Below are 14676 nucleotides of genomic sequence, written 5' to 3'. Positions count from 1 at the left end.
AGAGTTAAATGTTTTAATGCACCTTCTTTCGAAGTCTAACAGCTGAGAAATATTTATAAGACCGAGCGATTTCCACTTGGTGAAGAGAGCAGATTGTATCCCAGGTTGAAATTGTGGGTTGTTTGAAAGTGGTAAATACCTTGAGATCCTAAATTCAATGTGTAACAAAGAACATAGCTTCTTCCACATCTGAATTGGATTATAGATAGATTTTATCTTTTTTATTTCAGGCGGTAGTATATTATTATTACAGTGTAATAAGGCTATCAGGGAGCATGGAGAGGCTATGTTACTTTCCAGATCAAAACTTGTTACATAATTAGAGTTAGCTAGCCAATCCAAAGCTACTCTGGCCTGAAACACTGCATTGTATAGCCTAATATCTGGTAAAGAGAGTCCCCCAAATTCTACGGGAAGCACTAACTTAGACAGTGAGATCCTTGGTTTCCTGTTCTGCCAGATGAGAGTGAAGAGCGGAGTTAAAAGATAGTATATCTTTTATTTTCAAGACAAGTGGAGTGTTCTGGAGGACATATAAGGTTTTAGGTAACAGAGACATTTTATAAAGTGCTATTCGTCCTGATAGAGACAGAGGGAGATTCTGCCAGTTTTTAAAAGCTTGTTTAACTTTATTTAGAACGGGTGCAATATTTAAGTCATACCAGGCATTAGGATTAGGAGAGATCCAAGATACCTAAGTATCTGAATGCATTCTGAACTATAGAAAACGGAATATTTTGACAAGAGTCTTTAGTTTGTTTAAGCCAGCATAACTCAGACTTTAAGATGTTCACCTTATAGCCAGAAAATGAGCCAAACTGCTCCACAATTTCAAGAAGTTTAGGGATGTTTCTAGCTGTATCCGATATATATACCAATACGTCATCTGCGTATAATGCGATTTGCAGTTCTTTTTTTTTTATTTTAATCCCTTGCAATTGATGTCGAATCTGTATAGCAAGAGGCTCAATGGCCATATCGAAGAGGAGAGAGAGGACACCCCTGCCTGGTTCCCCTCTCGAGTCTTATATCTTGAGTCATATCACCATTTACTAAGATTTTTGTGGAGGCATTCCTGTATAAGTTATTGAATAAACGGAGCATATTACCTCCTATACCAAACTGCTGTAGTGTAAAGGACAAATGATCATGATGTACCGAGTCAAATGCCTTTTCAGCATCTATAGAGATGATTGCCCTATCAGAGGTGTCCTCCCCCCCCAGCCCTCCTGATTCCTCCATCTTCCTAAAATATTCTATGGTCAAGAAAACCTCTCTTATCTTAGCTGAAGAGTTTCGCTTCAAGATAAAACCAGCTTGATCTTTATGTATGATAGTGGGAAGGAATGATTGAAGTCTGTGTGCGAGGATGGCTGTGAAAAGCTTGTAATCTGTGTTTAGAAGTGCAATGGGCCTGTATGATTCCTTTTTGTTTGGTTCTTTCCCCTGCTTGAGTATGAGAGTTGTATATGATGCGACAAATTCTTTAGTGGGGCTTCTACCAGTGATATAAATATCGTTAAAGAGTGAAGTTAGATAACATGTAATTTCTGGTGCCAATATTTTATAGAATTCATTCGGGAGCGCATCCGGTCCCGGAGCTTTGTTAAGGGCTAGCCTTTGGATTGCTGTAGAGATTTCTATTTCAGAAATTGGGGATTGTAAAGTTTCTATTAAGTCGGGGGTTAAAGTTGGTACCACTATTTTATTCCAGAAACTTTCCCTCTGAATAATATTGGAAACCTTATGGGAATATAATGTCTTATAATATTCTTCAAATTCCTTGCATATTTCTTCTGAGGAGGTAAGAGATTTAGTACCCTGGGTAATAGACTTTATTGTGGAGGAAGATCTATCAGCCTTAACCAAGTTTGCCAAGAGCTTCCCGGTCTTGTTACCATATCTGTATAATTTGGCACGTAGCCTAAGGTCTTTCTGGGTCGATTTATAAAGTAAAAGAGTCCCTGACAGCTAGTGCCTTAATGTACCTGGACCAGTTTTCAGAGGTTTTTTGAAAAATATAACGGTTATATGCATTCATAACTGCCTTTAATACTTCGCTTTCCCTTCTTTTAAGTTTTTTGGATCTGGAGATGGAATAAGCTATAATTTCCCCACGGAGAACTGCCTTAGCAGTCTCCCAAAATAAATCGGGCTGAGGAATATGTTCTTTGTTAAAAGATACATATTCACGGAACCTAGAGATAAGCCAGTTTTTGAATTTGAGGTCAGTTGCTAGGAAATGTGGAAAGAAGAAACCGGAATTCCTGATACTTGGAGAGTTTAATTGAATATCAAGGGTGATCGGGGCGTGATCTGAGATGGTGATGGGTAAGATCCCAGCCACCATCTTCGTTTTGCAGGCTCTTTCATCTAGCAGAATTAGATCTATTCTTGAAAGGGTTTTATGTGCTCTGGAGTGACATGTAAACTCCCTATGATCAGGGTTTTGGATCCTCCAGATGTCGCAAAGTTTCAAATTACTAAACAATTTAGTGAACAGTTTTGACTCTAGATTGTCTCTTTTGGTTTTATAGGGAACAGAGCTTTGCCTAAGCCTATCAGCCGGATATTGAGAGGCCATGTTGAAATCACCTCCAAGTATTAAGTACCCTTCTGAAAATAAAAGAAGTTTATTTTGTAACGTTTCCCAGAAGGGAAGGCTGAAAACGTTGGGGGCATATACGTTACAAAATGTGTATAACGTTTTTAAAACTTTGATTTTAGCCATCAGATATCTCCCCTCTTGATCCGTATCCACCTGAATAACCTCGTAAGAGAGTTTCTTCCCCAAGAGGATTGCTACTCCACTTTTTCTTTTTGTGGTAGAAGAGAATAAAACTTCTTTAACCCAAGAGGTCTTAAGTTTTAATACTTCTTCAGGTTTCAAATGCGTCTCTTGTAAAAATGCGATGTCAGTGTTGTCTTTTCTTAACTGGGAAAGTATTGCCTTTCGTTTTATAGGCGAGGTTAGACCACCTATATTCCAGGAGGTCAATTTTAGGTTACCCTCCCCAGCCATTTTTCACAGAGCTCTCGAAAAGAGAGAAGGAAAAAAGGAGAGAAAGAGAGAAGAGAGAGAATGAGAAAAAAAAAAAAAAAAAACCCTAAATAAAATTTTTAACCCTGTAAGCCCATTTAGAACAAGCAACTTAAAAAGTTTGGGCTTGCCTCCCGATCCTCGACCATACACTATGAGTCTACTCATAAGTGTCCAATTATGGGGTTAAATCTTGATAAATTAGTTAACTCCTTTCAGTTTTTATTCTGAGGAAAGGATTCAGCATAGAATTTGGCTGCATCTTGTGCAGTTTCAAAAAAAATGTACTTGACCATCAATTAGGAGTTTCAACCTGGCCGGGTACAGCAGGGTTGCTTGGATGCCTTTATTAATAAAAATTTGTGCAATGAGGGGCGAGGTCCCTCCTTTTGGCGGCTGTACCTGCAGAATAGTCTTGGAATAGGTAGATTTTTGCCTCACCTAAAAAGATGGGTTGCTGTTTGCGAAATGCCTGAGATAACATAACCTTATGCTGAAAATTTAAAAATTTTACTATAATAGGCCTTGGCCGGGTACTATTTCTATATGTGTCAATTGGGCCTATCCTATGGGCCCTTTCTATGATAATAGGTGAGTGAGATTCTGGTATCTGCAGTAACCTAGGCAAGGTTATGGTTATTAGTTTCTCGAGGTCTTCAGATTGCCCTGCTTCGGGAACCCCTATAATCCGAAGGTTATTCCTTCTTGATCTATCCTCTAGATCTTCGATTTTACTTTGCATTTTCAAAATGATATTATTTGTGGATTCAAGATTATCTTTATAATCAGAGGTTAGATCCTCCAGATCAGAAATTCTTTGTTCAGCCTCAGATATTCTAAAGGCGAACTGTTTTACCTCATTGGATAAAGAGGCAATATCTTGTCTAATCTCTTTTTCCAGCAGGTCGAATTTTGGGGTTAGTGCTTCTGAAATTTTAGAGACTAGTGAGTGTATATCTAACTGTTCTGGGGTAGCTGGCCGAGGTGATACAGACATACCTGTATCAGGTAGAGTTTCAGGAGCAGTTTTGTTCTTCTTATCTCTCTGTCTCCCTGTCATGGTCGCAGGAGAAGTCTTGTGGTGCCCGTGTAGGAATTTATCCATATAAGGTGACGTGATTTAACGATTACCGGGTGAATATTCGATTGTGGGGTGAGGTGAAGAAAGTTAAGTGTAGGTTAGTTATTACTTAAGAGGGTTAGTGAGTACCCAATAGGGGATGTTATAATTATAAGAAAAAAAAGGGAAAAAGTAACACTCAAGGAAGGGTTGGGGGGAGACTACCCCCTTTTGTGACGTGAGGAAGTGAAGAGGGAGGAAGCGTGAAAAAGAGCTGTGTGGACCAGTGCAAGGTTTATAAAAATTCTCCTTAGACCTGGCAGAGGGAAAGAGGTTGGGTTCAGGTGACCTTAATATCTATGAGATGAAATATTGAGGTAGCTTTATTTTATCCAGAAGCAGGGAACATCCAAAGTCTGGGAGGGGAATGTTCCTCTAAGGGGGAGGAATTTTTCTAACAAAGCCTAATTCTTCCAGCAGAACTATTTCCTCTCCTTTTTCTCCCTCTCCCTTCTAGCCTTTTTCTCTTCCTCTTCCCCTTTTTTACAATAGCCTCCCAAGGGTATCTAGAGATGTGTCAGAGAAAGAGGGACTCGGATTTACTATCTCCCCTTCTTCCTCTCCCTACCCCACCTTCCTATTTCTATTTCCTTCCCTTTCAATTAGCGTTTCTAAGCTAAACTGATCCTCCCATTCCCCCTCTTACCATCAGAGGGGAAAAAGGCTGATCAGTCAAGCCCAGGGGAAAAAAACAGCTACAATAATAAGGACAGAGATCATTAAGGAGGGAGAGTTACAAATTTTAGCAAGGCACTGTATATGTATTACTCAAAAAACTTGCATTAAGTTAACCTTTTAAAATATAATGACTTAATTTTAAAAGTTGAGACAGTTAAACCTAATATTAAGGAGGCAGCAGAAAAAAGGAAGCAGAGAGAAATGGTCCCTATAAAAAAGAAGGGGTAAAGGACTAAATTCCCCCTAGAATGTTACAACTTTAGATTAATACATCTAAGAGATAATGTTAGTTTTTATGTTACTATATGTTCTAGAGAATTGTAACAATTTTCTTAATCCCTCTCTTACCATCAGAGGGGAAAAAGGCTGATTAATTAAGCCTGGAGAGAAAAAAAAACAAAAAACAGCCACAATAATAAGGACAGAGATCATTAAAGAGGGAAAGTTACAAATTTTAGCAAGGCACTGTATATGTATTACTCAAAAAACTTGCATAAAGTTAACCTAATAATAATTTAATTTTAAGAGTTGAGACAATTAAACCTAATGATAGAATGGCCTAAAAGAAAAATGAGTAGATTTGCCTAGGGAGTGAAAGGGAATACACTTTTTAAGGAGGCAGCAGGAAAAAGGGAGCAGAGAGAAATGATCCCTATAAGAAGAAGGGGTGAGGGGCTACATTCCCCCTAGGATGTTACTAGCTTAGATTAATACATCTAAGAGATAATGTTAGTTTTTATATTACTTTGTTGACCACAATGCAAGCAAGTATAGTTCAATCAAATAAAGAATAAGTTTTATATAAAAAAAAGAATTGAAAAGTTCTAGGACTTGTATTTCTTGTTGCTTCAGTTTCTTCTTCCCCTCTTCTCTATTTCTTCTTCCCCCTAGCTCTATTCCCTCCTATTTCTTCGAACCTTTTAACTGTTTTATGCTTTCTGTACATTCCTTGTTGTGTAAGCAGGTTTTGTCTTCTTAGGTGTTTCCTTTTTTCCCTCCTATATCTTTCTGTCCTGCGTTTCTGTATTACAACCTGCTGTTACAGCAAAATATATTATTTGGCATTGAGTGTAATATTGCAGTTAGTGTTGTAGGGGGAAGAAGAAGCGAGAATAAAAGTTATGTAGAGTCAATGTTTATACAACAAGTGAGGAAGAGTTCTATGATTCTGTCCCCTTGAAACAAATTTTTAAGGGCTTAGTCCACTTTTAACCCCTCTTCTCCAACCACCAAGCTCAAAACACAGTCCCAATCAGCTCACCTTGCACCGGCCGCTTCTTCCCCACTGCCACCGAGTATATGCTGGAACTTCCAAGTACAAGGAATTCTGCGATACGGATGCCTTTGCCTTGTCTTTCTCCTCCGTGGAATGGTCTCCGCTCGTCAAAATCAATACCACCTCCTCTCTCGCAGCACCAGTGGGAGAGGAGGGACAGACACAGGCCGCCGGTTGTAGAGAGCGGCTTGGTAGGTGGTGCAGAGTGTACAGGTATGTCGGTGTTCCCGCGTTCCCTCGGGATAGCAGCAGGCTTCGTTCTCACCCCCTCTCTCGCAGCACCGGTGGGAGAGGAGGGACAGACACAGGCTGCCGGTTGTAGAAAGCGGCTTGGTAGGTGGAGCAGAGTGTGCAAGTGTGTCGGTGTTCCCGCGTTACCTCGGGATAACAGAAGGCTTCGATCTCACCCCCTCTCTCGCAGCACCGGTGGGAGATGGGGAATTCAAGCACAGGTGCACAGCCGGGGCTCAGCGGGAAGCCGGGAACAAGGTGTCAGCAGATTCAGCCGGAGAGTGAGTGATCAACATCTCCGTTAGGCAAAGACAATCTCTTTCAGCAGTAACAGGTGCGGCTAGGCAGTGGGGGATTTTAAGACCGGGAAGGTGAAGAGTACCAAGGGAGAAGAGGGAACAGAGGCAGGAACTTTTAGAAAAAATAAAGTGTCTCTCAAAATTACTGGAGAAAATAGAGACGTCCAGGGGGGGGCTGAAGGAATTAAATTATAGTCACTGGGAATTTGTGGTGAGTGACAAAAAGTTAATCAGGGTGGCAAAGTCCAAGCCAGCAAGGCTTGTAGTAGAAACAGTGCGATGTAAGGGCACTGTTGGGTTCCAAGAGCGGTGTTTCTAACTGTCCAAGTAGCAGCCCCAGTAATTGGGGTGAGGCGCGCAGGGTTTACCGCCAACAGCTGAAGGGACTGGAGCAGAGAGCACAGCAGAAGTTACATGCTCCTCCTCCACCGGAACCAGAGCATGCATTTTTAAGCAACTTTCTAATTTACTCCTATTATCAAATTTTCTTCATTCTCTTGGTATGTTTATTTGAAAAGCTAGAATGTAAGTTTAGATGCCCATTTTTGGTGAACAACCTGAGTTGTCCTTGCTGATTGGACAGCACCAATAAACCAGTGCTGTCCATGGTCCTAAACCAGAAATTTGCTGGCTCCTTAGCTTAGATGCCTTCTTTTTCAATTAAAGATAGCAAGAGAACGAAGAGAAATTAATAGAAGTAAATTAGAAAGTGGCTTGAAATGGAATGTTCTATCTGAAACATGAAAGAAAAAAATTAGGTTCAGTGTCCCTATAATCTTATCGATCTTCAAAATGAGTCTTTATGTCAATGGGGGCTGGTAACTACTAAATGCCAGTTTTCCCTCCTTTATATTTTTTGCCCACATGTATTAGTATATTACACGGCATGAAGGAATATAATATGACTTTTATAACTCTCGTGATACATTGCCGCCATCTGGTGGCAGTTCAGTAAAGGATCAATCACATTTTTAAATGTTTTTTGTGTATTCCTTTTGCATTGCATCTCTTTCATATGGAGATTGATGTGCTATTGGTTGCATGTCAAAGTTTTACTATTGCATCCTGTATTTGCAATTTTTTTTTCATCTTAGCATATATATTAATACATATTATGTTACCCTGTCTGGGGGGGCTCCATGTATTAATCGCCCTCATATTGAGGGGAATTTAATGTCCTTTTAATATATCTATTTTATTTCTGGGGAATTCCTTTTTCATTATAGATTATTTCATGTATCATAATCTATTTCTAGGTTTTATTTATAACGTGCATTTTTATCTCCCTCTTTTTGAGGGATACTTGCTGCATCTGAGACATGTATAGTTCATGTCTCCTAGTTGGTGTTTTTATATCCATATTGTATTTATCTCTTTTTTTATTATAGAAATACAATATTATTTTCTCCTTCAGATTGCTGTTAGCTTTCATCTTCATAGGTTCTTAATTGTTATCCTATGTTGTCTTAGGGACCTTTTCTTTTATAGGTGTCCCGGTCTGGCTACATTTTTTTTCTCCAGGTGGTAAGGAGTCCTATCCCTTGGGAGGTCTCAGCCCTGGAACAGGAGTTGCAATCCAAGTTTTTTTTCCTCTGAGAACAATCACCATGAATACGCACCAATCCAATCTCGGATCTAGTAGGGCAGGATTTAATTCCTTCTGTGGGTGGTTTTGCGATGTTCTGATCCTTGTGCAGTGGATGTAGTCTCCCAGGGATGCGATTTGGGATCTAAATTTGTTCTTCCAGAGGCAAGCAGTCTTGGATCATGTAGGGGCTGACTGTTCTTTTTTCCTACAGGCTTGGATCCGCGTTGTACATGATCCTTGGGCCGTGGAAATTGTATTCCATGGAAACAAGTTAGGGTTCCTGTCTTGTCTCCCCAGGGGCAGATTTATCCTGTCAAGGTTATCTGTTAACCAGGTAAAGAGAGAGGTCTTCTTAAACTGCGTAAAGGAACTATCTTCCCTGGGAGTGATTGTTCCAGTTCCCGTAGGGCTACAGGGTCAAGGATTCTATACAAATTTTGTTGTGGTTCCCAAAAGAAGAGGTAATTTTTCATCCCATTCTAGACCTAGAGTGTCTCAACAAATTCCTCAAGGTTACGTCCTTCAAGATGGAAACTATTCGTTCCATCCTAACCTTGGTACTGGGAGGTTAGTTCATGACAAACATTGTTCTGAAGGATGCGTGTCTGCATGTTCCCATTTCTGGGAACATCATTTATTCCTTCGGTTTGCCTTTCAAGACAAACATTTCCAGTTGGGTGCTCATCCCTTTGGTCTTGCCACAGCTCCTCAAATCTTTACCAAGGTCCTAGGGGGCCCTTTTTTTTGGCGGTGGTCGATCTCAAGTAATAGCGGTGGCGCCTTTTCTGGACAACATCTTGGTTCAAGTGCCATCTTTTAAATTTGCAAAATCTCATTCAGAGTTGTCTGTCCTTCTTTCCCTTGGGAACGATTATAGATTCTCTGTCCATGACGATTTTTCTGACGGAGGTCAGAACATCCACATTTCTGGATTCTTGCCTTTCTCTTCAGTCCTCTACACGTCCATCTGTGGCTCAGTGTATGACAGTAATTGGTCTGATGGTTGCTTTTATGGACATCATTCCATCTGCTCGGTTCCATCTGAGACCTCTGCAGTTATGCATGCTCAGACAATGGAACGGAGAACACTTGGACCTATCTCAGAGGATAACTCTGAATCCCTTATCTAGAGACTCTCTATCTTGGTGGATCTCACAGGACCATCTGTCTCGGGGTACATGCTTCCTGGGACCTTCCTGGGTGTTTGTGACCACAGACGCAAGCCTTTTAGGCTGAGGAGCGGTTTGGGGTACACTAAAGCCTCAGGGTCTTTGTTCTTGGGAGGAGTCTTCTCTTCCCATAAACATTTTAGAATTTAGAGCTATTTACTATGCCTTCATAACTTGGCCTCAACTAGCTTTAGTCCGGTTTATCAGGTTCCAATCGGACTATATCTCCTCGGTGGCGTACATCAATCACCAGGGTGGAACGTGGAGCTCCTTAGCAATGAAGGAGGTGTCTTGCATTCTAGAGTGGGTGCAGTCTCACGACTGCCTCTTCTCTGCCATCCACATCCCAGGGGTGGTCAACTGGGAAGCGGATTTTCTGAGCAGGCAGACCTTTCATTATGGGGAGTCCGCTCTCCACCCTGAGGTTTTCACAATGATAGTCTTGTCTGAATGCCACGCTTCCAAAGTGCGGTTCAAGATCACGAGATCCTCTAGTCACACTGATAAACGCTCTGGCGGTGCCTTGGAACTTCAGTCTGGCGTACCTGTTTTCCCCGTTTGCTCTCCTTCGAGTTATTGCTTGTATCAAATAGGAGAGGGCGTCTGTGCTCCTAATAGCTCATGCCTGGCCTCGCAGGATCTGGTTCGCGTATCTGGTGAAGATGTCATCTCTTAACCCTTGGTGGTTGACTCTGGTGAGGGACCGTCTAATTCAGGGTCCATTCCTCCAAAATCTATATTCTCTGAAGCTGACTGCTTGGAGATTGAATGTCTAGTCTTGGCTAGGCGTGGGCTTTCTGAGAGAGTCATTGAGACTATATGTTTCAGGTTCGTAAGCTAGTTACTTGTTATCATAAGGTATGGCGTAATTACCTGTATTGGTGTGAATCGGAGAATTTTCTATGGGAGTCGAGTGAGGGTTCCTCGCATTCTTTCCTTTCTTCAGGAGGGCCTGGAGATGGGTTTGTCAGTCAGAACTCTGAAGGGTCACATTTCTGCACTGTCTATTGTTTTGCTCAATTGTCTGGCAGATCTGCCAGATGTTCAATCTTTTGTTCGGGCCTTGGTCAGATTCAGGCCTGTGTTTCAATCTGTTGCTCCTCCTTGGAGCCTTTACCTTGTTCTTTAAACTTGAAACAGGCTCCGTTTGAGCCTATGCATTCGGTTGATATTAAATTATTGTGGAAAGTTTTATTTCTACTTGCTTTTTCATCTGATCATAGAGTTTCCGATCTTTCGGCTCTGCAGTGTGATTCCCCTTATCTTAGTTTTCATGCAGATAAGGCGGTCCTTCATACTTATTTGGGATTTCTTCACAAGGTGGTATTGGAACGTAACAATCAAGAAATTGTTCTTCCTTCCTTTTTGTCCCTATCCTTTTTTCAGAATAAAAGTCTGTTATATAACCTGAATGTTGTGGGTGCTCAATTTTTTTCTACAAGCATCTAAAGTTTTTCGGCAGTCTTCTGCCCTTTTGTTTTCGCTGGCAAGTGTAAGGGTCAGCAGGCTACTTCTACTTCTCTTTCTCACTGGTTGAGAAGTGTTATCAGCTTAGCATAGGAGTCTGCTGGACTTCAGCCTCCTGAGAGACTTACGGCTCATTCCACTAGGGCTGTCTCTTCTTGGGCTTTCAAAAATGAAACATCTGTGGAGCAAATCTGCCAGGAGGCCACTTTGTCCTCATTGCATATTTTTTCCAAATGTTCAAAATTTGATACTTTTGCCTCGGCTGAGGCATCTTTGGGAGAAAGTTCTTCAAGCAGTGGTGCCTTTTGTTTAGGTCTGCCAGTCTTGTTCTCCCTCCCTTTCATTCTGTGTCCTCTAGCTTGGGTATTAGTTCCAACTAGAAATTGGAATGATTTCGTGGACTCTCCATGCCATAGGAAAGAAAACAAAATTTATGCTTACCTGATTAATTTCTTTCTTTCCAGGCATGGAGAGTCCACAATTCGCCCTTATTTTAAGACGGCATAGTTTTTGGTATAAACCTCAGGCACCTCTATACCCTTATCTTCTTTTTCCATTTTCCTTTGGCCGAATGACTGGGGATTATGGGTAAGGGAAGTGACACTTAACAGCTTTTCTGGGGTGCTCTTTGCCGCCTCCTGCTGGCAAGGAGTGAATATCCCACTAGTAATTGGAATGATTTTTGTCTCCATGCCTGGAAAGAAAGACATTTATCAGGTAAGCATACATTTTGTTTTGTTAACCTGGATAGAGGATAAAGACATATTTTGTTTGCTTTATGTGAAAGCTGTTGAAACTTACACTTCGTATTTTGTATACTTACAAGTTACTGCCATTTCGGCGAGTTTCTATGCTGCATATGATATGAACAGTCTCTTCTCCTTTCAGATTGTTTTACACTTCTTTTGGAGAGTGCTTTATTTAAAGGGACTCTAAAGTAAAAATTTAAGTTTTAATGATTAAGCAAACAATTTAAAAATATATATACTTCCATTATTAATAAAGTGCACATTTTTATGTGCACACTTTCTAAAGATCCAGCTCCTACTTAGAATGTGCCTAAGTGCACAGTATACACTCATATACATTTTGTAATTGGCTGATCGCTATCACATTATACAGGGGAAGGAAAAATGGAATTAAAGGGATAGTAAACACCAAAAATGTTATTGTTTAAAAAGATAGATAATCCCTTTTACCTCTGTGATTACCTTGTATCTAAGCTTCTGCTAACTCACTCCACAGATCTTTTGACAGATTTGCATTTCAGGCAATTAATGCTGACTCTTAAATAACGTCACGTGCATGAGCACATTATCTATATGAATCACATGAATTAGCGCCCTCTAGCTGTGGAAAAAAAATGTCAAATGCATTAATTTGAGGCTGCCTTCAAGGGCTTAGAAATTATCATATGAGCCTACCTAGGTTTAACTTTCAACCAAGAATACTAAGAGAACAAAGCACATTTGATGATACAAGTAAATTAGAAAGTTGTTTAAAATGAAATGCCCTATCTGAATAATGAAAGTTTAATTTGGACTTTACTATCCCTTTTAACTTTGTAATTTACCTGAAAATATTCTAGTGCCGATTTTGAAATGCGAAGAGCTATTGCGCATTGTCTTTTTATTGTGTATTTTTTAAATATCCAATTCTACTGTATTTAGTTTTCTTTTAAATAGGCTTCCTGGAAATCATGGTTTGAAGTTAAAGGGATATGAAACCCATTTTCATTCCATTTCACGATTCAGATAGAGCAGGCAATTTTAAGCAACTTTCTAATTTACTCCTCTTATCAATTTTTCTTTGTTCTCTTGGTATCTTTATTTGAAAAGCAGGAATGTAAGCTTAGGAGCCGGCCCATTTTTGGTTCAGTACCTGGGTAGTGCTTGCTGATTGGTGGCTAAATGCAGGAGAAAATGAAGAAGTTGATTAAAATTGCTCTATCTGAATCATGAAAGGAAAAAAATTGAGTTTCATATTCCTAATTTGTCCCTATAAACACTTTTTTTTTCCATAGGAATATTATTTTGTTTTTTTTTTTTTTAAAACCTAACTTTAATGTCCCATTAATTGGGTATTGGATTATAACTAGACTGTTAGGCAATAAATATAACATTACATAAGTAAGTATGCCTTAGGGTGTCTCATTTTAAAGGGATGGTAAAGTCCAAATATGTTCATGATTTAGATAGAGCATGCAGTTTAAGCATCTTCCTAATTTATTCTTAATATAAAATGAGCTTTGTTCCTTTGATATCCTTTGTTGAAGAGAAAACCTAGGTAGGCTAATTGGAGCTCAGGTTCGTGCACATGTCTAAAGCAGTCTATGACAGCAGTGTTTGCAGCTGTATAATATTGCTATAAATTGTTAGACACTAGTAGCATATGGCTAAAGACACATGCACGCTCCTGAGCTCACCTAGGATTACTCTTTAACAAAGGATACCAAGAGAACTAAGCAATATTGATAACAGAAGTAAATTGCAAAGCTGTTTAAATGTCATACTCTTCCCAATCCTCTTTCAATAATCTTTACCGTCAAATTAAAGAAAAAAAATAATATGGAACACTTCAATCCACTTTTGCTTTGCTTACCTGTAAAGGGCAGTAGTATTGATTTTTATTTTTTTAAAGTACTCATTTACAAATTGCACATTAGTTACAACTCTTGTCAATTTGATTATATGCAGATGGTCAGCAGTTTCTTAGACAAAGCGAGTGACAAACTGAGAGAAGCGGAGAGCTCTGAGTATATGAGGTAAGCTTGCATCTTCAGTACTTGAACTATGTATTTTTTTTTCTTGAAACTAACTTCATGAATGTGTTCAAGATTTAATTTTACAAATTGTCACTGTAGAATTAAAGGTACAGTTGAGTCAAAATTAAACTTTTATGATTTACATAGATCATGCAATTCTAAACAACTTTTCAGTTCACTTACATTATCTAAATGTGCTCAATCTTTTTATATACAAACTTTCTGATGCACCAGCTCTGACTGAGCATGTGCAAGAATTCATAGTATATACATATATGTATTTTGTGATTGGCTGATGACTGTCACATGATGCATTATGAAGGAAAATGTAACTGATATTTATCAGAAAAAAATATTCTACTTCTTTGAATTTCAAACAGTGCTTTTGCATTGTATCTTTATTATGCATTTATTGATTATGCAGTTCTGCTGTGTTTAGTGGTCGTGTTTAACAGGAATGTAACCATAAAAAGCCAGTTACTCTTATAAAAAGTCAAAACATATTCTCAGTGTCGCCCCCCCCCTTTTTTTTTAATTGAACTCTGTGCCCATCTGTTAGAAGTACAGAAATTACAATATATTTTGCTTTTTTCCCCCCTTTTTCCTAAGATAGGGAGAGTCCACAGCTTCATTCCTTACAGTTGGGAAATACAACACCTGGCCACCAGGAGGAGGCAAAGACACCCCAGCCAAAGGCTTAAAGTGAAGGTAAACTTTGGTGAATGAAAGCCCATTTTTTAAAAATACTATTAAAAACAGGGGCTCTTTCATTCACCAAAGTTTACAAAGCAGCCGTTTTGATTAAAAACCTTTTATTCTTTTCACAGCCAGAGCAGCTTCCACCTCCTGGAAATCCTCTCTTCACACGTCAGCAATGACTAATCCGGCTTCCTCCAATCACGGCTTCCCCCCAGGGTAGTCATTGCCTGAGGCCATGCTGTGATTGGAGGAAGCCGGATTAGTCATTGCTGACTTGTAAAGAGAGGATTTCCAGGAGGGGGAAGCTGCTGTAGCAATGAAAATAAAAAAAGGTATGTTTTTAAT

The 14676-nt window shown here is 39.6% G+C and overlaps 1 protein-coding gene across 1 annotated transcript in view; it reads left to right on the top strand.

Annotated features, from left to right (window-relative positions):
* The window catches only part of LOC128640146 (RRP12-like protein), a 213700-nt gene that overhangs the window by 85272 nt on the left and 113752 nt on the right, over nucleotides 1-14676 (top strand). Inside the window, exon 19 of the mRNA XM_053692506.1 lies at nucleotides 13565-13632. Coding sequence (XP_053548481.1) covers nucleotides 13565-13632 — 68 coding nt within the window. The remainder of the gene's footprint in view (nucleotides 1-13564; nucleotides 13633-14676) is intronic.

Source organism: Bombina bombina, chromosome 9 (assembly GCF_027579735.1).
Source record: "Bombina bombina isolate aBomBom1 chromosome 9, aBomBom1.pri, whole genome shotgun sequence".
In the NCBI taxonomy this organism is placed as follows: Eukaryota; Metazoa; Chordata; class Amphibia; order Anura; family Bombinatoridae; genus Bombina; species Bombina bombina.
The sequence above is the reverse complement of the archived record's forward strand: the minus strand, read 5'-3'. Positions and strand labels throughout refer to the sequence as shown.